The sequence below is a fragment of the Artemia franciscana genome, chromosome 4, assembly GCF_032884065.1.
Source record: "Artemia franciscana chromosome 4, ASM3288406v1, whole genome shotgun sequence".
Lineage (NCBI taxonomy): Eukaryota > Metazoa > Arthropoda > Branchiopoda > Anostraca > Artemiidae > Artemia > Artemia franciscana.
In genome coordinates, this window is record NC_088866.1 from 2011943 (window position 1) to 2037107 (window position 25165).

Consider the following 25165-nt stretch of genomic DNA (forward strand, 5'->3'; position numbering starts at 1 on the left):
TGGTAATGATATATAATTAAAAATACTGACTGCGTTCATAGATAAATTTATTGATGAATGATGAATTTTTCCAGCATGTCATATCCCTGTAACCAGCGTGGACCCAGAAATGGGAGAACCCTCCACGTTGTTCAGGGAGACATGGTGACGTATTTGCCGGATGTCTGATAGTTTAATTTGCCTATTCACTTGCTCTTCTTCTGTGATAGTTGTCCAATCATTTTTGTTCAATTTTAGGTGCTGGTGAGCTCCATCTGGAAATTTGTTTAAAAGATTTAGAAGAAGATCACGCCTGCATTCCAATTAAGAAATCCGACCCAGTTGTGTCCTATAGAGAAACAGTGGCTGAGGAAAGTAATCAAATGTGCTTGAGTAAGTCTCCAAACAAGCACAATCGTCTATTTATGAGAGCTGTACCAATGCCCGAGGGATTGCCTGAAGACATCGACAAAGGTATGTGTGTCACTTCTTTTGCAATAATTTCACGCTCATTTTGCGAATCAGGAGTCTTTCTTAAGAAACTGGGAACAAACAGTCACATTTTAGCGGAAAGAACAAAGTATTGAAGAGGCGGTGATCCCCTTCAAAGGGGAATAATTGCTGTTTATTTTTATTGTTGCTCCATTTTTTAAGCTGAAAAAATTCTTTTTATTCATCTAATTTCTGTTTGTTTATCAAATAGTTCCAGTAAATCTGGCACACCCACTATGAAAAATTCCCTCCCCTTACGGGAAACTTTCATTGAAAATTTCTTCCAAGAAAAATATACACCGCTTAAAATTCCTTTTGTGTAATCCTATCCCTTTTGAAATCCCCCCCCCCCACCCCTTAAAATTTCTTACAGACGATTCAGACCGAAAAATTATCAATAGCATACTTTCATTTGAATTAGACTTTCATTTGAATTTGTACCAATGCCCGAGGGATTGCCTGAAGACATCGATAAAGGTCTATGTGTCACTTCCTTTGCAATAATTTGAAGCTCATTTTGCCGTTCAAGTCATATTATTATCAGTCTTTCAAACTTACGCCAGTGGCGGCTCAAGGCCTGAGCAGTTGCCCCCTCCCCCAGTTTTAAAGTGGGTTATTTCGAGGATAGTGCTGCAACCTTTCCAAAATTCTATCAGACATTAAATTCCTTTCATTTTATAATGTGTAATGATTTAGATTTGTAAAATCAAATTATTAACTAGCTATTCTCATTACTTATTTCTAATTTCTAGTGCTTTCTAGTTACTATCTAAATAATTTACTGTTTTTATAGCAATAAAAATGGTAAATAATAGAGTGAGGTTTAACATGCGTATGTTTGCCAAGGTCTAGTCAACTTTCTGTGATTGTCCAATTCTTTTTAGTCAACTTTCTGTGATTGTCCAATTCTTTTTAGTCAACTTTCTGTGATTGTCCAATTCTTTATGCTTCAGGTTTCATTTGCTCACTATTGGACGAACGGGTTCTACTGTCTCGAAATATGTCCACTTTAAGAAACTAGTGGTAGTCTCTATTATCCCCAACTACAACAGTTTAAAAGTTTAAATACCCCCTGTTCAATTTGAAACCATTGCCTGTTCTCTTTCAGGACTATAATAAGAATTAATCATTATTAATGACTTACTGTTGATTACTATTGCCTGGACTGGCTTACAGTAACTCCAGGAATAAAAAAAAAATGCCAATATGTTAAATTTTAATGCCGTATCCTTAATAAACTTTTCGAGGATAATATCTAATATATATTTTCCCCAACGGCTTTACGAATTAGGGCTGAAATCGTTATATCTCTGGAAAAATCCTAAGGAGTGGAACACTTGGTTACAATTGGCTACAATAGAGATACAGAAAGGAACATGAAATTACAGCACTAGTAGAATTTTAGGATAGGTTAACTTCAGAATTTGGCTGTGAAAGCGGGGGTAAAAGAAATTACGTCTACCCAACTATGGACACCGACAAGGGATTAATGTTCCTCTCCTGAGAACAAGTATACAATAAAAAATGTACGCATTAGGAAAATATTTCTGTTTAGTTTTGGCAAAACAAAGTTGCTCGCAGCTCTTTCCACACGTGGGGAACCGCCCTGCTGGTGCTTACGTCAGATTATGCCCCATGGTCAATATTCGATTTATATCTGACTAAGCCGCGTTTTATTTGGTCTTGTTTCAGTCTAGTTTCAGTGGTGTTTCCTTGATAGTGTTTTTTTTTACGTATTTAGTAAGCTCAGAGCCGTTTTGTTTGCGATATCCCGTAAGGGACCTTACTGTTTTCCGTAACTAGATCCCGAAAATCGAAACTTGTTCGTCCAGGTAGTTTCACCCCTTGTTTTATAAAAATGGCGTCAGAAAATATTTACCTGGTGGATGTATTTTTCCAGATATGTGTACGCCACTGTTTTTCTGTGCCTACTGTAAGGTATGCCCTTGGCTCTAGCAAATTAAGGTGTGTCTTTTAGAATCCTAAAAAAAGCCAGTTTTCACTTTTAACATTCCCAGATGGGTAAGTGTATGACAGTTCATATTATTGACTTACCAATAAAGTGAATATACCAATCGATGCCCTTTTTATGCTGTCTACGAATATAATAAACGCTTTTATTGCCAATTCAAATTTAAGCACTTTTTGATCTAAACTAACCTCAAAAAGCTAGTAACACACTAGAAGCATTCGCCGATTTTGAAAACTTTTGCCAGTAATCTGCCTAGCTCTTTTCCAGCGTTTTATTTGTCAAAGGCAGTACCAAAACGAAGCAAAACGAAGGCTCAAATAAAACGGAAATATGCGAAACAAGAGTGGAAACGGTAGCCCAAACTGAAACTATCTTGTCTCAAATAAAACGTGTCTTAAGAGTAGAGTTGAATAATTTGATTTTCTAGTTGAAAAAATTGCGTTCAAAACGAATAAAAGCTTTTCAGTTTGTGAATTCGTAAGTTTTTTATTGATTCTCTAGATATGTATCTGAGGTACTTTCCTCAATTAAGATTCCCTCCTTTTCTATGGTAAAAAAATTATCTAGAAAGATTTTATCTAGAAATTATCTAGATAAAGTCTATAGAAATTATATTTCTATAGAAATTATATATCTAGAAATTATATAGAAATTATCTAGAGAGGATTTTCCTATCAATGAGAACTACCATTTGGGTATCACATAAACGACGTATTTTGTTTTGATAGACAATATGTACCGTCACAAGGTGAATAATCTTGTTCTCTCATTGGCTCAATTGATTTTGCTTTTTATCAACCAGTCAGGCATAGTGATGAGACTGAGAAACTGAATTTTTTGTGAAAAAATGATTCACAATGGCTTAATCTTTTCTGATGGTCCAACAATTCTTTAATTGTCCTTAAACATTTATTCACTCTTGAAGTTGATTAAATTTTGTTTTAAGGTGAGGTCAATCCACGTGACGACTTTAAAATCCGAGGTCGCTACCTTGCGGATAAGTATGAATACGACATTACTGAAGCAAGAAAGATCTGGTGTTTTGGTCCTGACACCACTGGGCCCAATCTCCTTATGGACTGTACTAAAGGTGTCCAATACCTTAATGAAATTAAGGGTAAGTAGCTTTAAGATATATAATAACCTAAAAAAATGATCATTGGTAACGGTAACAATAATGAAAAGTAAATGGAACATAGACGATGTTGGTAGAGATCGCAGAAATAATAATAAAAAATTATTTGCAAATACACAAATCTGTTAAATCTTGTACGTTTGAAGAGGACAAACTTTTTTCATTTTTAAATATGGGTTAATTTAGTTTCTTTAAATTAAAAATGAATTTGTGTCTATATTTTGCCATTTACTTAGGTCCATTACAGGAAAACATTGCAGCACAAGAGGCCGTCATCTTGTAAAACTCCTCTATTAGAGGAGCTGTTAGAGCTTATACCCGGTTAAAGTCAGCTGATAACGTTAATTTTTTGTGGTTCTGCTCGTCAAAACTGCAGTAGAGAATTCTCTGCCAGGAATACTTTAAAGAGTGTTTTCTTTTACTCACAGTTGCCATATCAAATGACCTTCCAGCAGAGATTATCCCAGGAGAACGGTGTCTTAGTTGCTATAAGAGAAGGCTTAGTAAACATCTTTTCCTACTAACTTTCTCAGGAAAAGGGGAAAGTTTCAAAGCCTCGTTTAGATTCAATCACCGCTTAATGAACTATCATATATAAATATAATATATATATATATATATATATATATATATATATATATATATATATATATATATATATATATATATATATATATATATATATATATATATATATATATATATATATATATATATATATATATATATATATATATAGGTTTTCTTTTTTAAGGTTTTTGAATTGTTGTAATCCCTGGTTAAAATTTACATATATTTTTGCGATTACCAGCCGCCAGATCCCGGCACTCGGCAGGCTTCTATGTATGGATTTTCATTGTCGGTTGTCTTCTAGCTGGAGACAATTTGCTGTCTTTTCAAAGATATTTGATTATTAATGGAAGTCCGAAAAAAATTACAAATGTTTCTGTAATAATTAGTTTTTTGCTTTTAACGTAATTAAATGTCATTTCATACTAGCCTGTTCAAAGATATTTGATAATTGAAGCTAGTCCGATATCTAAGAACAATAGTTACTAAGCTTAAAACGTCTAGTTTATTTCTAAGGTTTTTGAATTATTGTAAGTCTTGCCAAATAGAGAATCATCATTTGTAATAATTGCAAATTTTTTGGGGTCTTCCCACTGACATTATATTACTGACTGTGTTCAATTTTTTCTAAAGATTTTTGAATTGTTGTAATTACTTGTTAAAAGACATACAAATATTTTCGCAATTACATTTTTCTTGCTGTTTGAGCAATTCAATGTCTTTTCACACTGTATCTGTCAAAGATATTTGATTATTGAAGCTAGTCTGATTACATGTACTAAGCTTGAAACGTTTGGTTTTCTTTTTTAAGGTTTTGAGGTAACTTTTTCACCTATTAATTTTACATGTATTTTTTACATCTAATTTTACATGTACTTATTTTACATGTATTTAATTTATTAAATAATTTCATTTAATTTTCTTTAATTTTGCTTAATTTTCTAAAAGGCTCATAAGATCATTAGACAAGCTTTGCATAGCAAGTACAATAATGGCAGGAAAGAAAACGTTCTGATTTAAATTGAGGTGACTTATCATAGGTTGGCTAATATTTCACTATGTTGATTACTAGAAGATTCATCTTCAACTAATTAAATTGAAATAAAAATAACTGCCTTCGAAAGGGAGCGGAAGGTCCCATCAATATAGTAATTCGCTGAGTGATGATCTTTAATGATTGGTCAAAACATTATCCCTCCCCTCTCCCTGAACTATTTACAAGATTTTTTTTACTCAAGGGGATTAAGAAATTCTAGAGCATTGACGATCAGTGGTCTACCACTTGCGTGGTTTTTCGCTTTTGCAGCAATGCTAGATTAATCTTAGCAGACCCAGCAGGTGTATCTTGATCACTAAGATACCTCTTCTAGATTCTCGCAAACAATTCGTTATTATAATGATATGAAGTATTCACAAGGTTTTCAAAGTAAAATCTTTGAACTAGATCTTCATCTATGGAGGTCGTAAGGGCTGTCTAAAAATTATCTCCTAGTTTGTTGACCTCTAGGTATGACTACGTTAATGCAAGCTCAATTCCTTGGTAGGACTTCTGCACTTTTTTGGGGGGGATATCTTTGTTTGGAGACGTCTTTGTCATACGAAAGCTGTATTATAAGATATATCACAGGTAGTAGTGGATATAAAATTGAAGATAGCCGAAACTAAAGTTTAGAAATGCACACACAGAAAATATAGTTTATAATTTAGTAAAAGCGACTTCTGGATTATTGAGCTGTAGTTAAGGATATATATATATATATATATATATATATATATATATATATATATATATATATATATATATATATATATATATATATATATACTTTATTTTCATATTAGTCCAAGTTACTTGATCTGTTAAAATACCCCCTCCTCTCTTCTATGCGTAAGATCTTAGGGCTTAGGAATCAAGAGCAGTGTTGATCAATAGGCTACCACCCACGTGGTTTTTCCTTTCACTGCAGTGCAAGTTCGACCTCAACAGACCCAGCATGTGTATCTTGATCACTAATAGTGCGTTCGAGTATTCTGTATCCGCTTAATTGTAACCTGCGCGGATCTAATCTGTAAACGATAACAACAAATACTTATTCTGTAATTTGTAATGAAACGCTTTAGACAACTTGGCGAACCATATATTAATCACCTGTTATCCACTCAAGGCCGTATCCATGATTTTATTTGAGGGGAGGGACTGTAATAAAAACACAAGAAAACATGTCAAAATTTGTTGCCCACACAGAAAATATTCTAAAAGATTGTTACGATTTTAAGAGTCGAAAAAACCAAGACAGATAGTCCGAATGAGTGACAGCCAAATCTGGCATAAGGCCTTTTTAGGATTGTATAAAAATGGTGTCAGGAAACGTTAAGGGTAACTAATCGGACTGGTCCGATAAGTAATCTTGGAATGCTGGAACGCAATATAAGACACATATTGGCTATTGGAACTATTCATGAGATATTCATTTATCATGGAGGTTCGTAAAATAGATAGCTCTATCGATCGGAGCGCGTGTATTTTCGACCATGTGGCGCTAGCGACCTATGCGGGAATCTGGAGTAATTTAACCTCTTAAAGGTTTTTTAGCACATCCACGACTCCCTTCCCCCGTTCTATTAATAAAATGCTTCTTAACTAACGGATTTATATAAGCTCACGAGCACTGTCGATCAGTGGGCTACCATTTACGTGGTTTTTCGCTTTTGCAGCAGTGCTAGATTAATATTAGCAGACCCAGCAGGTGTCCCTTGGAACCTAAGAGATATCTTCTAGAATCTAGCGAACAAACAAATTATCTGAAATTGCCAAGGCATAGGATCTTTTAATGAGTATTTAATACATTCTCGTTGTCCCCTCCTCGAGGCCTTAGCGAGGGCTATTCATAAGATATTTTTCTAGTATAGCCGAATTGGAAATTTGAAAGCAGTGTCGGTCAGACTATGTGTGTTTTTGATCAGGGGGAGTCAATGATGATTTTAGTAGGTGAATTCGGCAAAGGTCACTACATTTTCCGCCCCCCCCTACCCCCCTTCAACCCTGAATGATTCAGAAATCTGGTAGTTGCGTCGGCCAGAACGTGAGTATCTTTGATCAAAGAGAGTCAGAAATCTTTATGTAAATATAATCTAATAGAATAGAATAGATATTAGAATAATCTAATAGAAGGAAGTAATATAATCTTTAAAGGATATGTTAGCACATTCACCTCCCCCTGTCAGCTGTTAGAAAGATGCTTTTTCTACCCTAGTGGTTTTGAAACTCGAGAGCACTGTCGATCAGTGGATTTTCACTTACGTGGTTTTTCGCTTTTGCAGCAGTGCTAGATTAATCTTAGCAGACCCAGCAGGTGTATCTTGACCGCTAAGATATATCTTCTAGAAGCTAGCTAACAAATAAATTGTGAGTTGTCAAATAATACGGTCTTTGAAAAGACAGATTCTACTTACCATTCGTCCCTCGCCCGGGGAGGGGAATCTCGTAAGATATTTGCACCATGGGAGTCGAGAAAACTGGTAACTTATACAGAAACGATGCATGATGCGAGAAAGCAAGAGGAAATGCAGAAAATGAAATATAAAGAAATAAAGTCGCCGAGTTATGTCGTGATATACGAGCTTTGTAGACAATTGGTTGTCTTAGAACCAATTTTGATTCAGTTATTAATTGAATTTGCCTTAGTTGAAATTTACTTGTATAGAAAGCATTCGGGGTAAAAATTCATTATTTTTGTCGGAATTTTATGCAAGCGTTTGCTACTGGCTTTCTTCTTTATAAGCGGTTTTCTTCTTTCTTCTTTATTTATGTATAAATTTCACCCAAAATCTGATTATTTTTTTTTTATTTTTTTTTTCGTCCTTTAGATTCAGTTGTGGCCGGGTTCCAGTGGGCAACCAAGGAAGGCGTTCTCTGCGACGAGAACTTGCGTGGTGTTAGATTCAACATTTATGATGTGACGCTTCACACTGATGCCATTCACAGGTAAAGAATCGTCCTAACTTGCACGATTAATTTATACATATATATATATATATATATATATATATATATATATATATATATATATATATATATGTATATATATATATATATATATATATATATATGTATATATATATATATATATATATATATATATATATATATATATATATATATATATATATATATATATATATATATATATATATATATATATATATATATATATATATATATATATATATATATATATATCTCGTCAATCAGCTTCAAGGTTGTTTTGTTTACCACTTTTATTTTGCATGTTTAAAATATCAGTTGTTCAAACATTATCTTAACAAAAAAAAAGAATAATCAAAAAACTTGTTTTACAGTTATGGCATTAGTTGTGGTTTCTTGGTCCAGTCTGCCCATAAATCTGGGAAGGGGCCTTCTTCGCACCCCCTGTATTATTGTTTACGTGTGACGCCATTACGCCGTGTTGCGTATTTACGTGTTACATTACTTTTTACGTGTGATGTCACTCATTTTCTGAGGCCCGCGGGGCTTACTTGTGCAACAAGTAATCGAAACCATTTCAAGTAGTAATCCTCCTAACTTCTGACGTCATTCATGTTTCGTCAAAAGGTAGGAATATGTAATCGAGCTTGCCGGATAGGTTGTTGGTATAGCCAAACGTGTCATAAATGGTTTCTTAGTTACCCATACCTTTTGTAAAAAAAAAGAAAAAGTTCAGCGTTGCCTAATGAAAATTCTTTTTCTTCAATAGATAATATAGAAATTTCCTTGCAAGACGACAATAACTAAGTCAATTATCTGGAAAGCTAAAAAATTAAAAGTTTCGATATTTGGGTGTACGTTTCTTCTTACTACATGCCTGTCTGTAAGTGATTGCTTGTACACTAGTAGACACTGATGTATTGCTTCGAGGATGGATCAGGGAGGGTCGCACAAATCCGAGGAAAAAGATTTATCTTGTTCAATAGGACGCTAGTTAAAAGAATTATTCGCGAAAATCATTTCGCAACATCATAGCTCCCGGTGACGAAGACCACACTGCTTTTCCATCATAGGAAAACTTAAAACTATTTCAAATACAACTTCTGACTTCATTTATGTCTCGGAAACGCTAAGGATAAGGTGTCTTGGTATACCCGAACGTACCATGAATGTTCTTCCATTTACCCATCCCTTTCTTTTCTTCATAGGGGTGGCGGTCAGATCATTCCAACTGCTAGACGTTGTCTCTACGCTTGTCAGCTAACTGCTTGTCCTCGACTAATGGAACCAGTTTACCTCTGTGAGATTCAGTGTCCCGAAAACGCAGTTGGTGGTATCTACGGTGTGTTGAATAGAAGAAGAGGACACGTTATTGAAGAGAACCAAATTGCTGGCACTCCCATGTTCGTAGTCAAGGTATAGTTGCAAAACTATTCATTTTAATGCTATACAATATTAAGGATACAATTGCTGAAACGAAAAATAAAATGAACTACTTAAGACATCAAACTGTATTTAATTTCAGATTTTTTTTTTATAAAACTTAACCAAATAAAGAGTAAAAATGTTATTATGAAGCAAAGCAAGGTTGCCAAGTATTCTAGTCCGAAAAATCAAATTTAGCCCATTATTAGTACTGATGTTCCGAAATCTAGGATTAAGAAGTTCATAAATTTGTATTAACTCTAGACTCCAAATTTCCCGATAATTATGATTTTTGGTTTGTTTCTGAATTATTAGTAGAACCAAACCCAGAGGTTACGAAGATTTAGCACAACTTGTATCTTGGCAAAATTGTCAGGGCTAAGCTTGCATTAATGCTTATCAATGTTTTATCAATTACAGTTTGCTGATCTCTGCTGCCTTTAACTTCAGAACCTTAATTTCTAACGATGATGAGTACTACTCCTTTGGCAGGAAATTAATAATCATGCTATACAAAATAAAAAACTTCATGAGGTATTTAAAAAACTGTCAAATAGTTTAATGTTATCGAATTGAACTGAAAGTGTTTCTAAGCTGCTAGCGTTTTAAGTTTTTTTTTTTTTTTTTTTTTGGGGGGGGGTAAAAAATGAACACATGAACATCCCTGATTCGTTCATGTTCAACCAATGAGAGGAGACCTTGGGAAGCTTGTGTTGTAGCTTTTATTGTTAGAATACAGATGGCAATTATAAACATCTTGGAAACACTTGTCGTCTAAATAAATGGAACATACGCTAGTAAAATAAAGCAAAAAAGGTAAAAATGGTTAAAGCATTGCGTGTAATTTTTAAAAAGTCTAAATTCGATTTCTTAGTTACCCACTTCAAGACATTATGAAATCAAGATGGGGTTTTATTTGGGTGAAGGTAAGTTTTTTTTTCAGTGCCTAGTCTGGACTTTCCTAGAATTTCTTGAAAAAAAACTTTTCTAGAAAAATAGTGGAAGGAATAGAGAGCGGGAAGTAGCCACCTACATGGCCAAAATTTAACCTTTTTTTTTATTTAACCTGAGTAAAGAAATTCATTGCAGTCACGTTGAGTTTTTCTCAGAATGTCTTATTTCTGTAATAAGCGTAAAAAAAAATAATCTCTTAATCTTTTTGAATGTTTTTCAAACAGATCTTTGACCAATGGACAGCTGTGAATCATATCATTTGACAGGAACTTCGACCAAATAAAAACTAATATGCTAGGCTTAATTTGTGATTTAATAATTAATTTGTGATCAATTGTTAATTAAAATAACTTGTTAATCTGTAATTATTCGGCAAGAAGCGTTTGCTAAGCTGCTTTCAAAGGGAGGATCGTTAGTACAATATGTTCAACAAGAATTTGATACTCCTGATCATTAATGCCCTGTCAGTGTTCCATTTGAGAACTGCTTAGCTAACGGCTCCCGACAGGTATCTTAGAAGTGGGAAATTTTATAAGATCTTTAGGCGTTGAAATGCCTATGTGGTGGAATTGCTAATGATGAAATGATGATAATAGACAAGACATTAAGTTGTTTGGGCTTAGGGGTAGCTTTACTTGTCGGAGTCTGGTACACATAAGTTGGGGCTGAAAATCTCAGAAAGCAGATCTTAATGTGGGAATTTTGTTGAAATTCAGGGATTTTCCTTGAAATTCAAGATTAGTACTGAGGTTCATAAGTAGGTCCAATCTTTTTAAGACCCAATTGAATTACAACATTATTTATGTAGGTCTTGGGGGTAAATCACTTCGTTCTTTAGAATAGATTTGACTTTGGTTTTTAAATCAAATTACATATTTAAAAAATTGTGGCTTGTATAAAAAAGAAGCTTGATTTTAAACATAAATTGACTTTTCTTTAACCTCAAATTTCGAATTTTAATAAATATTTTTATGTTGAACAACTACTGTCCTCTGATAAAGCTCCACTTAAACAAAACAAACTTTCTTTAATGTATTTTAATTGTGATACAACTAGGTCCTTGAATAATTTTCTCGCTATGATTAAATCTCATTTGGACAAGAATTTCGATCAAATAAAAATTGCTAATCGCTATGTGAAACTATAATTTTTATTAGTAATTACTATCAGATGATGAAATTTCCAGCAAGTCGTACCTCTGTTGACCTTTGAGACCCAGAAATGGGAGAACCCTCTCAGAGGAAGCAGAGGTCCTTGGCGATTATCTTTAGGCTGGTGGGACTGATCTTCTATAAGAATATGCTAAATTTTTTTTTTTTTTTTTTGGCTTGTCCAACTTTACTTTTTCTTACATGTAGGCATACTTGCCCGTAAATGAATCATTTGGATTTACTGCTGATTTGAGATCCAACACTGGTGGCCAAGCTTTCCCACAGTGTGTATTCGATCATTGGCAAATTCTTCCTGGCGACCCATTGGAACCTGGAAGCAAACCTGCCACCGTTGTTTTTGTAAGTTTTCATTTTTTGTAACATCATTATCAGTTCTATTCCGAGGTTCTCTTAGAATCAATAAACTAAATTAAGTTGCCCAGTAGTTAATATATCTCATTATTACTTAGTTTAACTTCAGCTTTTGTAATTTTGGTTTGCGTTTATTTATTTTTTTATTTTAACTTAGTTCTAAGGACGGTGAAAATGAAATCAGATAGTTTGAATTAGTTGATTGGAAACTTTGCAAAATCGGAAAATTTCCTACGATTTTTCCAGAAATCTTTGCAAAATTTGGAAAATCGTGAATTCATTTTTCACTATTTTGCTTTGATTTTTTATATGAAAATTGTTTAATTGGAAGGCTTCTTCCCCTTTCAATAAAATAGTCCCCTTTTTACATATTTCCCGACATTGTGTATATTGCTCCTTACCTTCTCCCGACCATCGTCCCTATTCCTTATCTCCATTCTCTTGCCCCTAGTTTTTAGTGATATAGTCTATTCATGTGTTTGGAGTCAACGTCTTGAGGGGGGGGGGTCAATATTTGGATAAACTATTAGGTTTGAATTTTCATTGTGTATCGTGTGTGTGAGAGAGGGGGGGATTCCAACTAATCTGCAGTTTCATTTCTATCATTGATCTTTTTTATTCCTATGTTAGTTTTTTTTTTTTTTTTTTTTAAAGGAGTTTTCAAACATGAGAATACGTCAAAGCTGTAAAAAAAACTAACTGCGTGCAAGAACTAACTTTTTGTCTATATGGAAAAGGCCGGATCCTTTTGACGAATGTTGAGGGATTGATTATCTATATTAAGTATTAGTATGGGAAATGCAACAGAGTGACCGTCTCGCCAGGTCCAAATTTACTGGGGGGGGGGGGGTTGACCATTGTTAAGCCGGTAGAGGATGGGATGGACCATTGTTAAGCTAGTCTTATACAGAAGGTAACGGCAAAGAAGGCCGTTGAGTTATTTAATTCCATTTTGCATTATTAAATTGTCGATAAAGCTATTATTGACATTAAAGTTAGCTTAAAGCTATTATAGCTAATGAGCGTTATTCGATTAACATCTTAGACGGGTGTTTATGGCACTTGGTATTAACCAAGTGACATATAGCAATCGCAAATTCTGTCGGTCCCGGTTTTACTACTTTAGGCACTTCCAGGTCAGCTAGGACGATGAAAATTTGGCAGGCGTATCAGGGACCGGACCAGATTAAGTTAGAAATAGTCTTTTTCCCGATTTGACCATCTGGGGAGGGAGTGGGGGGCCCATTAATTCGAAAAAAAAGAAAAATTAAAGTATTTTTAACTTACGAATGGTTGATCGGATCTTAATGAAATTTGATGATTGGAAGGATATCGTGTCTCAGAGCTGTTATTTTAAATCCCGACCGGATCTGGTGACATTGGGGGGAGTTGGGGAGGGGAACCTAAAATCTTGGAAAACACTTAGAGTGGAGTGATTGGGATGAAACTTGGTGGGAAAAATAAGCACAAGTCCTAGATACATGATTGACACAACCGGAACGGATCCGCTCTCTTTGGGGTAGTTGGGGGGGGAGGTTAATTCTGAAAAATTAGAAAAAATGAGGTATTTTTAACTTAAACGGGTTATCGGATCTCAATGAAATTTGATATTTAGAAGGATATCGTGTCTCAGAGCTCTTATTTTAAATCCTGACCGGATTTGGTGACATTGGGGGGGGGGGGAGTTGGAGGAGAAACCTAAAATCTTGGAAAACACTTAAGAGTGGAGGGATGGGGACGAAATTTGGTGGGAAATTTAAGCACAAGTCCTAGATACATGACTGAATTAATTGGAACGGATTCACTCTCTTTGGGGTAGTTGGGGGGGGGGGGTATTTCCAAAAAATTAGAAAAAAATGAGGTATTTTTAACTTACGAACGGGTTATAGGATCTCAATGAAGTTTGATATTTAGAAGGATATCGCGTCTCAAAGCTTTTATTTTAAATCCCGACTGGATCTGGTGACATTAGGGGGAGTTTGGGGTGGGGGAACATAAAATCATGGAAAACGCTTAGATTGGAGGGATCGGGATGAAGCTTGATGGGAAAAATAACCAGAAGTCTTACATACGTGATTTACACAATTGGAACAGATCCACTCTATTGGGGGGGGGGGGTAATTCTGAAAAATTAGAAAAAATGACGTATTTTAAACTTACGAAGGAGTGATCGGATCTTCATGAAACTTCACATTTAGAAGGACTCCGGAACTCAGATCTCTTATTTTAAATCTCAACCGGATCCAGCGTCATTTGGGGGGGGGGGTGTTGGGACCGGAAATCTTAGAAAATACTTAAAGCGGAGAGATCAAGATGAAACTGGATGGGAATAATAAAAACCTGTCTAAGATACGTGACTGACATAACCGGACCAGATCTGCTCTCTTTGGTGGAGTTGGGGGGGGGGGTATAATTTTGAAAATTGAGGTATTTGTAACTTACGAAAAGGTGACCAGATCTTAATGAAATTTGATTTTTAGAAGTATCTTGTGCTATAAAGCTCTAATTTTAAATTCCGACCAGATCCTGTGGCATTGAGGGGAGTTGGAGGGGGAAACCGGAATTCTTGGAAAACGTGAAAATTGGGGTATTTTTATCTTACGAATAGGTGATCGGATCTTAATGAAATTTGATGTTTAGAAGGGATTCATGTCTCAGAGCTATTATTTCAAATCCTGAACAGATCTTTTGACATTGAGGGGAGTTGGAGGGGGAAATCTTGGAAAACACTTGGGAGTGGAGGAATCGGGATGAAGCTTGGTGGATAGAATAAGCAAATGTCTTTGATTTGTGATTGATGTAACCGTACTGGATTCGCTCTCTTTGTGGGAGTTGGGGGGAGGGGTTCAGTGATTTGGCCAGTTTGGTGCTTCTGGGCGTGCTAGGACGATGAAAATTTGTAGGCATGTCAGGGAGCTGCACAAATTGACTTGATAAAGTCGTTTCCCCCGATTCGACCATCTGGGGGGCTAAAGGGAGGGAATTTTTTTTTAATTAGGTATTTATAACTTACGAGTGGGTGATCGGATCTTAATGAATTTTGATATTTAGAAGGACATTGTGACTCAGAGCTCTTATTTTAAATCCTGACTGGCATTAAGCCTCTGATTTTCCTTTTAAATCAATCTATTGATTCTTAGAATTTTGTTAGAGCTCATACCATATGAGCTCTTGGCTCTTAGCTCTTCTTGTCTCGTCACAAGTGCCATATAAGCTTTTAGCTCTTGTTATTATTTTTAATTTTAAGAAATAGATGGGATTTTAAACAGCTTTGCTTCTGTTATTTCTCTTTGTATATCCTTTTTTACTTTTTTAAGGGACGATTAAAACGATTTTTAAACACTATTAAAGGAACTTCAATCGATACGGAACAAATTTTATCTTATGCTAAAACTAGGTTTAAATCTGAAGAAAACTGTAAATCTTAGTGTTAGTGTCCCTGTGAATGATCTAGAAATGCGTGAGAATAACCTAAATGCCTTGAAAGAGGAAAAGTTTTCTATTTTCTCTTGTTTTTGAAACCTTTTAAACTCTTTTTTTTTAATAAAAAGGATATTCAAAAAAGTAATTCAGTAGATCGATAAAGCTGAATCTAATTATGAAAATATAGGAAAATTGCCGTCTTGCGTTGAAACTGTCAAACCGTGGGACTGAAGAAAATGATGTTTCAAAACTTAGGACAGGAAACATTAGCTTTCCTCAAAATTCGACCCTCGTCCTTAGAATTTTAAAAGCCTGATTGAATCATTACACTGATCTATTTGCAAGATCTAAATCTGCAAATAGATTCACTGATCTAAATATTATATTTTTCTTTAGATTCCTTTGCCTTCTTTAGATACATTGTTACACTAATAATACTTGTCATTCGTTTCCCCAAGAACTCATTAGATCTTTTGGAATTGAATATTTCTTCTTTTTTTTGCTGTATTTAGTGAATTCGTCAAAACACCTTTCTTTCATAAGTAAAAAAAATCTTGTTGCTTAAAGAAGACTTTAGCAACTGCTTGTTTGGAAAGCAATATACCAATGAAATTTCAATTTTTTGCCCAAATATTTTATTCTTTTATTCTTTTCAGTTCCTTCAGTATACCTTCTGTTACCTATTCAAAATTTATCTTAATTTCAAGATCTATCTTTACTTATAATATAATCTATCTTCTAAAACTACCCTTTCAAAATCTCTTTTGGCTCTTTCACTTTCTTTTTCCAAGAGCTAATAGATCTTTCTAAACTACGATTCTGTATAATGTGATTCATTTTTTATATAATAATAATAATTTATTTATCACCCGCTTGTTTTAACAATTTAAGCGGAGTAAAAACAAAAGGAAACGAAAAAAAATAAGACTTAATACAATCAATATAATCTAATCAAAGGATGGTAAGGACCCAAGCGTTGACAGGCATCAGCACCTAATCTAGCATAAAGTGTGTTTTTATAAACAAAAATAATATAAGTGGCACAAGAAATTCTAATAGTTTTTCCGTTTTCTATAAGAACGCGGCAGATACAATAAATATTTGCAATAACGAAAATACAGAACTCCTATATTTTGTAAATCTTGTTTATTAAAAACGGGCGCAAACCGGACAGAAACGATATAGGGTGCTCGCAATATGTAGAATGAAGTCTGGATAAAGCCTTTCGTGAAAATCTGCCTCGGTTTGGGACAATTTTTGCGTACCCAATTTTGAGTTTACTTTTAATATCATTAAGCGCACAAGGTCGAAAAGCCGATGAAGATGAACAAATACTAATACCAAGCCATCGAATCGAAGAAACGAGCTTAACTGAAAAAGAACCACAAGCAAGATCACTACTTTGATGTGAAGCATTAAAAACTGAATATTCACATTTTTCAGTATCAAGTTTGAGGCCAATCTCCTCAAAAAAACTTAAAAAGAAGCTGGGTCGACTAATTAGGCTAGATTTAGTGCGGCTAATCAAAAGTATATTTTAATAAATTAAAAGTATACAATTAGAGGTATATCATTTAATATATTATTTATTAAGTTAACCAATTAAAAGTATATTTTTTATATGTATATTATTCGAGTATCAAGCCTTTGTTATTACGTGAATTATGATTAGTTAGGGATAATCGATCTATAACATAATGATGGAGTTGGAATAGGGCTAACCTTTCTTTTTCTTTTTTCTTATTATAAATCTGTACTCTATATAAGAAGTCCATGGTAATTGCGAGCTCCTATCTTTCCTGAAGGAATATCCTCTCCTATTGTCTTGTGCAAATGTATTTTAAGCTGACATGGGAAATGGAAGTCTGAAGGAAAACGAAATGTAATGGCATATAGGATTGATTTTACAATCTATGCGTGTTGATTTTGGAAGATAGTGTGAATTTTGTTGTTTATTATAGGTATTAATCTGAATCACGGTTACGCCATCAGACGCAACCTAGGAAAGAACGAACTTCAGCCCATAATAACCGAAAGTCTAATTTTGTATTTTGAAAAAAAAAGAACTGTCAAATCGTCATTTAAAGCTGGTTCAGGATGTTAACTGCTACTTTGGATAATCTTATTGATGAAAGTTCATCACAAAACTAATTCATGGGAATTTTGAAAAACGCCCTAAAACCCCTCAAAAATGGTGTCAGATCAACATGAACCTCATTGGAATCAACTTGGTCGCAAACCCCCTGCGGAAAAATTATTGTCAACCCCCCCCACACACACATACACACACACACACTTTACCTTGAGCAGCAGGAAAATTACTTTTGCATGGGAAACGCATGTCCTTTTTCTTTCGTCGACGTTAATGAGGACTGAAACGTCCTATATAAGGGTTTATTTGAATTCTGAAATCTAAGTGCGTACTATAATTTACCAAAGTTAATATTGAAATGAAATACAAATTTGACCAAAAGTGCATCTTCATATACAGGATGATATAATACATGCACCTTTGAAAAAACTTGTCAGATGCTACACGCACCGTAGTTCTTTTTTAATGAAATTTTTAGTAAACATTTCGTTTTTGCTAAAATTTAATGTAGTTTTTTTTACTGCTTTTTAACTGAAATTGCCAAATAATACTCTCGCTGTAGCTAGTAGTTCTAATCAGTTGTTTTCCAATTTTAAGTTGCCGAAGACCAACTATTTTAAGGTTCTTATTCTCATTTTTGAGATATGTGAAATTATATTTTTCTTATTATTTCATTTCCTGGTTTTATTTTTTATTTTTTCCTCCTTCCTTTGTAATGTTTTAAAAATTACCTTCTAATCTTACATAAATATGTCTTTTTTTCAGGACACACGTAAGCGCAAGGGCCTTAAGGAAGGTGTACCAGCCCTCGACCAATATTTGGACAAATTGTAATCCAAGGTTATGAATTTTTTGTGGGCGAGCGGTTTAATGTCTGCAAGATTCCGATGTTGTCTATATTTCTGGAATAGGTCTATTAAAGAATCAATGGAGATATTTCTGTGTTTGGTTCTTTAATAATAAATCAATTATGTTCCGGAATATTACTTGTGTTTACGCTTGTTGAGGGTTTCATAGAGGTTAAACGTCATTTGAGGTAGTTCAAGGTTGGTATAAACGAAGGGGGACTTTTCTTGTCCAGTGTTTCATTACAACTGAATCGTTCATACTTAAAGATTACCAAAGTATAGTGTGTAGGAGAAAAGTGCCAAAAAAATTAGTGCTTGCTTTAATTGCATTGTACAGCCATTATATGAAAAATGGGCCGGATTTTTTTTTTGTCAGAAAATGGGTTAGTTGAAAATTAACTTACAAATAATTATTTTGTTATTTGTTTTTCTCATGAGAGGGAGATAAAATCCATAATTTTAAGTAATATAACCAGACACCTCAGTTGTGGAGGGAGGGGGCATCCTCTCCTTATATTTTGGATCTTTCTTTTACCAATTTCATTGGAAATGTCTTATTTTGGTATTTTCTGCGATTATTTCTAAGCAACAAAATCCCCCCCCCCTCGTCTTCGTGGATTCCTCTGAACGCAACAAGTTATTCATATTTTACTTTAAAGTATTTTATGCCTTACCTCTCGACCGATTAAATCTGCTAGCTGGTGTTGAAATCCATCTTTTTAGATTTTATCCCGACTTCATTCATTGGTCGATAGGAAAATAAAACGTGAGCCGAATCCAATCTATGAAATTTATTCTCTATTTGAGTCTTGGTATGAAGGTAACAAGACAGTTGCCGAAGAGTTTGTTCTCGCTAATGTGTTTTTTTTTTTTATATACAGGAAAACATCGTTCGTCGTTATCAACAGTCTTTCGTTGGATAACAACAGAAAAAAAGTCTCGAACACATGAGTGTCTTCTGTGAAGTTGACAAATTTTCCAATGCCCTCTCCCCCTATGCAGGAATTTTTTCTAACCTTGTATATAGCAAACAGATAGCAACAAGAAATGTTTTATTTCCGTTATTTTTCAATAATATAAAATATACTTTAATAACATAAAATATTAGACAATAATAATAAAAAAAATACAATATCATCAGAAAAACATAATTTACTGATCCCGTATAACGGAATTTGATATTCTTTTTATTTGCCGTACGTTCTCTTTATCGACTGAATTTTGCATGTGGCAATGTTAAGACAAATTGTCTTTCCGAGGGGGGGGGGGATTTTCACGGTAAAAGTTTTTCATGGGGAATTTTTAGCGTGAGAAATTCTATTGAGAAATCGAGAGTGGAATTGAGGAATTTTTCTGACGGAGAGAGGGGGCTTTTAAAGGAGGAAATTTCTCTGCGAGAGGTTTTCCGTAGGGGAGGGACTTTTGCATGGACGAAGAGGAGCAGATTTTCAGGTATTTCATAAAAAAATATCACAAATTAAATATTAACAAAATAAAATTAACTGAAAGTTGAAATCATCTGAATTATCGGTAAATATCTATTTTGAAGTTCAATTCAGATAGCTAAGAAACAAACTTACCCTTAGAGTAATAATTTCATCCTGAATCCAAATATGACGTTTGTTTCCATCCCAAATTGTATTTTATCCTATCCTTCTAACCTTACCCAAATATATAATCCATATTACTTATTTCCCATGCATTTACTGATTTTCGATTTTGCCTCCGAATATTCAATTAGCTATGTAAATAATAATGTCTAACTGGATTCATGATGGTTTGGGCTAAACTAAGGTAGGTGGACATAGAGTAAGTAAGGGTATTTTGGATAGTCTATCAGTTCTGCGAGCCATTTGAAGATGATTGGAGATCATCAATGATTCATAGATTAATGACTGACCTTTTCTATAGGACTTTCAGGCAAGTGGGCGACTGAGATTGTTCTTATTGCATGATCTTTGCCAACTGGAATTACAATGGGGGTGACCACGTTTTTGGGTTGACGCATGACAGGGCAATGTAGGTACTGGACTTGTAAGCAAAACAGGGGACTGAGATATTTTGAAACGCTGAGGTCTTTCAACAGAAATAATTACATATCTGGGGGGGGGGCTACTCCCTCCTCAATACCTTACTCTTTATTTCCAAGTTTGACTTCTTGCCCCAATTCTTTCAGAGACTACTGTAATACAAGGGCCTTTTAACTAAAATCAGAATTTATTTGAAAAAAAACTTCAGCATAAAGAGTGGGGTATTTAGGAGGGGGCATCATCCCTCATATACTAGATTATTTATGTTTGTTTTTCAGTTTTAATCATACTCCCTACTTTCAGGTGAGAACACTTGATTTTTTATGTTTAGAAAATATGAAAGAAGGGGATTTTTGATTTTGAAAATCAAACAGTTCGTGGTAACAAACTGTTAGTAAGGATCAACTCGGCCCAGCAGTAGCCGAAACTCTAAAAACAGAATTTTGATAATATAAGATATATCTAAAGAATTGGATTTTCATATTGACTCCGAATATTCGAGATTCATTAAGTTTAGTGTTAACCTTCAAAAGAACAGAGCCTGAGAAAATTTGCCTGGTATTCAAAAAAAAGGAGGAATCGCCCTGAAAAGTCAAGGAATCTTATTCCAACTTGCACTATCAGATTTAGCACATCAGAGAACCCTATCGTGGAAGTTCCAAGGTCCCAATTGCGAAACATTGAACTTAGTATATTTTTTCCACAAGAATGATCACGGATGTAAGTCTATTTGTTTTTTACTTTTTTTGTTAGTTTTTTTTGGTTTCCCTGGAGATGATTGTATTGAACCCTTATTCTTAGAGTAATGGAAAAAGGCTCATTTGAACGGAAATTGAAAACTTTAGTAACCTTTTTAAGAGACCCAAAAGAATGGAGAGCAACTAGCGCTCCTTTGCTTCAAAAATTTTTGAGAAAAAAGTTTGAGAGCCATTTTGTTCAGCATAATTGAAACATCCAATAAAAATTATTTTTACTTGTCTTACTTTCTCTTTGGTGACTATTTTGTACATGTGGAGATGTTTCGGAGAAGACATGCAGGGGGATTAGACAAAAATTAAAATTAGGTTTTGTCAATTTTTCGATTCTTTACAGAGATAATCTTTTTTTTCTTCAGTTTCAATTGAGCCTCTCTGACCTCAGGAATCTCACGAACGTCCATATTTCTTACAAGTCTTGAGTCGATAAGCTCGGGTAGCAAGCAAGTTTCCCAAAAGTAATCGAGTTTCGGGTTTCCCAAAGTTCTGTGCCATGTTGGATCTCGACAATTTCGAAATTACTTTCGTCAACAAAAGCAATTAGAAAGAAATTTTCTCGGTCTAAGATATTAAGCTGCCCCTGTATTTGGTAATTGTATTTGTGATCATGTTTGAGCACAATACGGTTCTCAACAGTATCCCACCTAAGGAAAAAACTTCACTAAATTTTCTTGCACAGCTTCTTCTATTGTTTTCTCTATTTTGGAATATTTACCAAAAATAAAAACCCATTCCCAAAAATCCTGACAAAGAGCTGCATATCAAGTCTTACCAAAAACCTTTGCGGTGCAATAAAAGAAAATCAGAAAGATGGGGGGGGGGGGGGGGTGTACCGTAGACAAGATAGAAAATCTGCTAAGAATTGTCCCTTCTCATGTGTTTAGGAACCACAAAAAATGTTCATCTGGGGGCAGCAAATCAGGCAATATTGAAGGAAAATTCTCTAGAGTCCTTAGAATGGTTAGAGAAGCAGTCAATGACAAGCTCCAAAAATTCTTTCGGAAAGTCCCTAGTCTGTTGATCGAGGCCACAGCAAACAGCTGAAATATTTATGAGAATTGTCGTCAAATTCTTAGGTCACACAAAGGAATGTGCCGATCCAAGCGAAATCCCCATAGTGTGCGTGTGACGGCATCAGCCCTAGCCAGTTCGCTTGGGAATAAGTAGCACTCAAACACATAAAAAAGTGTTTTCGGCAGGAACCCAAGCGAAACAGTTAGCCAGCAACGGTCTAGAATTATTTGTTGACTTGTCCATATAGAAAATTTTCACCATCAGTTTACTATTCAGCTTAGTCCTATAATGTTCCACTGTTTTTGATCTCAGCTTGGTAATACGGGACCAAGAGGTCGGACTCAGTTGCAGCAACGCACTGCAGGGCTCGGAATTTGATTCCCGTTATGAAATTATGCAAAAAAAATTTCCAATTTAATCTAAACAAGAAGAATAAGATATATACAGAGTCCTTTAATGTTGCTTTGGGTCAGTGGGACTGATAACAACTGCAGCAACGCTCTGCAGGGCTCAAAATTTGATTCCGATAAGGTTTGCGAAATGGTCTCCATACTAATCCAAGGAAGAAGACTATCAGCTTGTCCTGTAGTGTCGGAGTGAGATTGATCTCTGCTTTTTATTATGGCTCTCGAGATTCGGAATTAGCTGCAGTAGCCCATCACAAGGCTCAGTCAGTGCTATACAGGTGGCTGTCAGGGTTGCTGTCTACTGAATGGATGCAGGTTCGAAATTAGGGGTCTTTTTGATAGATAATTTATAAGTTAAATTTATAAGTTAATTAGGGTTAAAACGATTAATATTTTTCTTCTTAATAATTTTTTTTTTACAAATCTGACTGCACCAGAATGTACGATGCGAAATACGGGAGTGTGACATTCCCTAAAAAATTACTTTCTTTGATTGACATAAAGCTTAGCTTATATCCTATAACTGATTTGTGCCAAAAATGAGACCTGATAACCCTGCGGCACTCCAACAAAATTTTCTACAGTGTGACCCCTGACGGCTCACTTAGAGACACAGTGCTCAACCGGATAAAGAAGACCGAATAAAACTCAGTGCTGTCAAAATATCTAGTAAAGTTGAGGCAATTTAAAAATTATGATCAGGATCATCAGTAACAGCAGTGGTAAGGTAGTTAAGCGTGTGTTCAGTTGACTGATCTCGCCTGAACCCAAATATTAGTAAGTCGAGAGAAAACAACTTTTAAATACTCCTAATAAAAATTGGCACTCAAAAAACTCGTTTATACTTCCCCCATTCAGAACGATCACCAAACTGGAGCCTTTTCAAGCCACTAGGAAACATGCTCTCACAGAAATACTTGTTAACCAGGACATAGAACTCAGCATCAAAATTCTTCCTGGCCATGATAAGGGCGATGTAATATTTAACCAAAAGATATTATAGGCATGTATGTCAAAGGAACATATCTGCAATAAATCAGGAACATCTAAGGGATTAAGTAAACTTTCATGGCATTTTGAGGATGATGTTGAAATAAATAAACAGACCCTATATGTATTTTTGTTGTCAATAAGGCATATACACAACATTTCAGAAATGGCTAAGCTGTAACTCTCAGAGCATAAGAGACTACGTGGATCCAGGTTGTTAAATCTTTCATTTAGGAACAAGCCGTAGGAAAGTTCTAGTATATAAGCGCTGAACATCACAGAAATAAGAAAAACATTATATTATGCAGCTTCTGGTGGAAATAAGTAAAGATTCAGCCAAAAAACACAGGTGAAAGTCTTGGTACATATTAATAGATACATGGACAGTTGGTCATATACAAATATATAGACGCAACGAAGGAGGAATACAAGGAACCTCTTATCTACGGCCAACCCAAAGAATCTCCCCCTACCCGTCAAAAAAATAAGAAATATTGAAAAGAGGGTCAGTAATCAAGAGTGGTGCATGTTATTTCTTGTCACGATGATCGTTTCCTGCTGCTAATTTAGATTGGTCGAATTTGATGAGTTTAAATTGGCTTTTTATCTGTGTCTTTTACTCTAGGCCTCTGTAGCTTCACCCTTTTCTCAAACTTAGAAGCTCGACATCAAAGGCTACGACTGCTCAGGGTCGCCTCCTTGGGCAGCCGCTTTACCACCAAACATTGACGCAACTAATTACTGAAAAAATCCATTTCTTATGGAAGCTCAAATTTATGAGCACAAGTACTATTACTCTTACCTAATTCGCCAGTGCCCCCCCTCCCCCAATTGGGGGTTCCCCTAAATTTATTAAAAGAAAGATAGGTTCTTTGAAATTACGTCAAGGATGAACGCTAACAAGAAATTGCAATTTGCATTTCGCGTTAACACTCGTGTATTTAAGAATATTAATTTTCGAAAAGATCCAAATTCTCTTTTGAGGGAATTCGAGAAATCCCTGCATTTTTGGGAGAAAACAGATATTCAGTGAGCGAGGCATGGCTCCTCTATGATGAATTAATCTATTGACTGCTCGATCAACATGTTAGCGGGAGTGCTCCGGGCCTCGCACATAACCATAAAAACATCTTACTAGTTGGCAAAGACTCAAGCTTACTACAGCTGAGAATCCACCGTCGTCGCTGCCTAGATTGAAGTGAAAGGTATTTCGTCGGGCCAAATTGAATCCGGATACCGAATGTAAATTAAACTGCTGTGGAATCTTGCGTCATGGCTTACTTTTAGAAAAAGAGAATCTGGTCTTTAAGCATTTATTCTTTAATACTCGGATCAAAGTCGTTGGTAATTTTCGATTTTCGCCTTCGTGTATTTTCTTTACGATGAGATTCGTTTTCGTCTTCAATAGATGGCTCTAATGGCAATGCCCAGGTACTTGCGATCTTAGCATTTTTCTTCTTTGTAAAACTAAGACTTTCACGATCAAAACTGAGGGGCACTATCCCCAGATCACCACTGAATCTATTTTTGGCGATCTAGAAAGAGGAGAAAAACAAATTACAAAGAGAAAA

At 34.9% G+C, this 25165-nt stretch overlaps 2 protein-coding genes across 6 annotated transcripts in view; one reads left to right on the forward strand and one right to left on the reverse strand.

Moving 5' to 3' along the window:
* The window catches only part of LOC136025846 (translation elongation factor 2), a 61808-nt gene extending 43277 nt beyond the window's left edge, over positions 1 to 18531 (forward strand). For both annotated transcript variants that reach the window (XM_065701863.1, XM_065701864.1), the window contains exons 8-13: positions 238 to 453; positions 3390 to 3560; positions 8016 to 8133; positions 9342 to 9549; positions 11871 to 12023; positions 18316 to 18531. In XM_065701863.1, coding sequence (XP_065557935.1) covers positions 238 to 453; positions 3390 to 3560; positions 8016 to 8133; positions 9342 to 9549; positions 11871 to 12023; positions 18316 to 18384 — 935 coding nt within the window. In that variant the 3' untranslated portion in view covers positions 18385 to 18531. The remainder of the gene's footprint in view (positions 1 to 237; positions 454 to 3389; positions 3561 to 8015; positions 8134 to 9341; positions 9550 to 11870; positions 12024 to 18315) is intronic.
* Positions 18532 to 24893: 6362 nt separating this feature from the next.
* The window catches only part of LOC136025847 (mitochondrial DNA helicase-like), a 75978-nt gene continuing 75706 nt past the window's right edge, over positions 24894 to 25165 (reverse strand). For all 4 annotated transcript variants that reach the window (XM_065701868.1, XM_065701866.1, XM_065701869.1 and 1 more), the window contains one exon: positions 24894 to 25129. In XM_065701868.1, the coding sequence (XP_065557940.1) occupies positions 24908 to 25129 (222 nt within the window). In that variant the 3' untranslated portion in view covers positions 24894 to 24907. The remainder of the gene's footprint in view (positions 25130 to 25165) is intronic.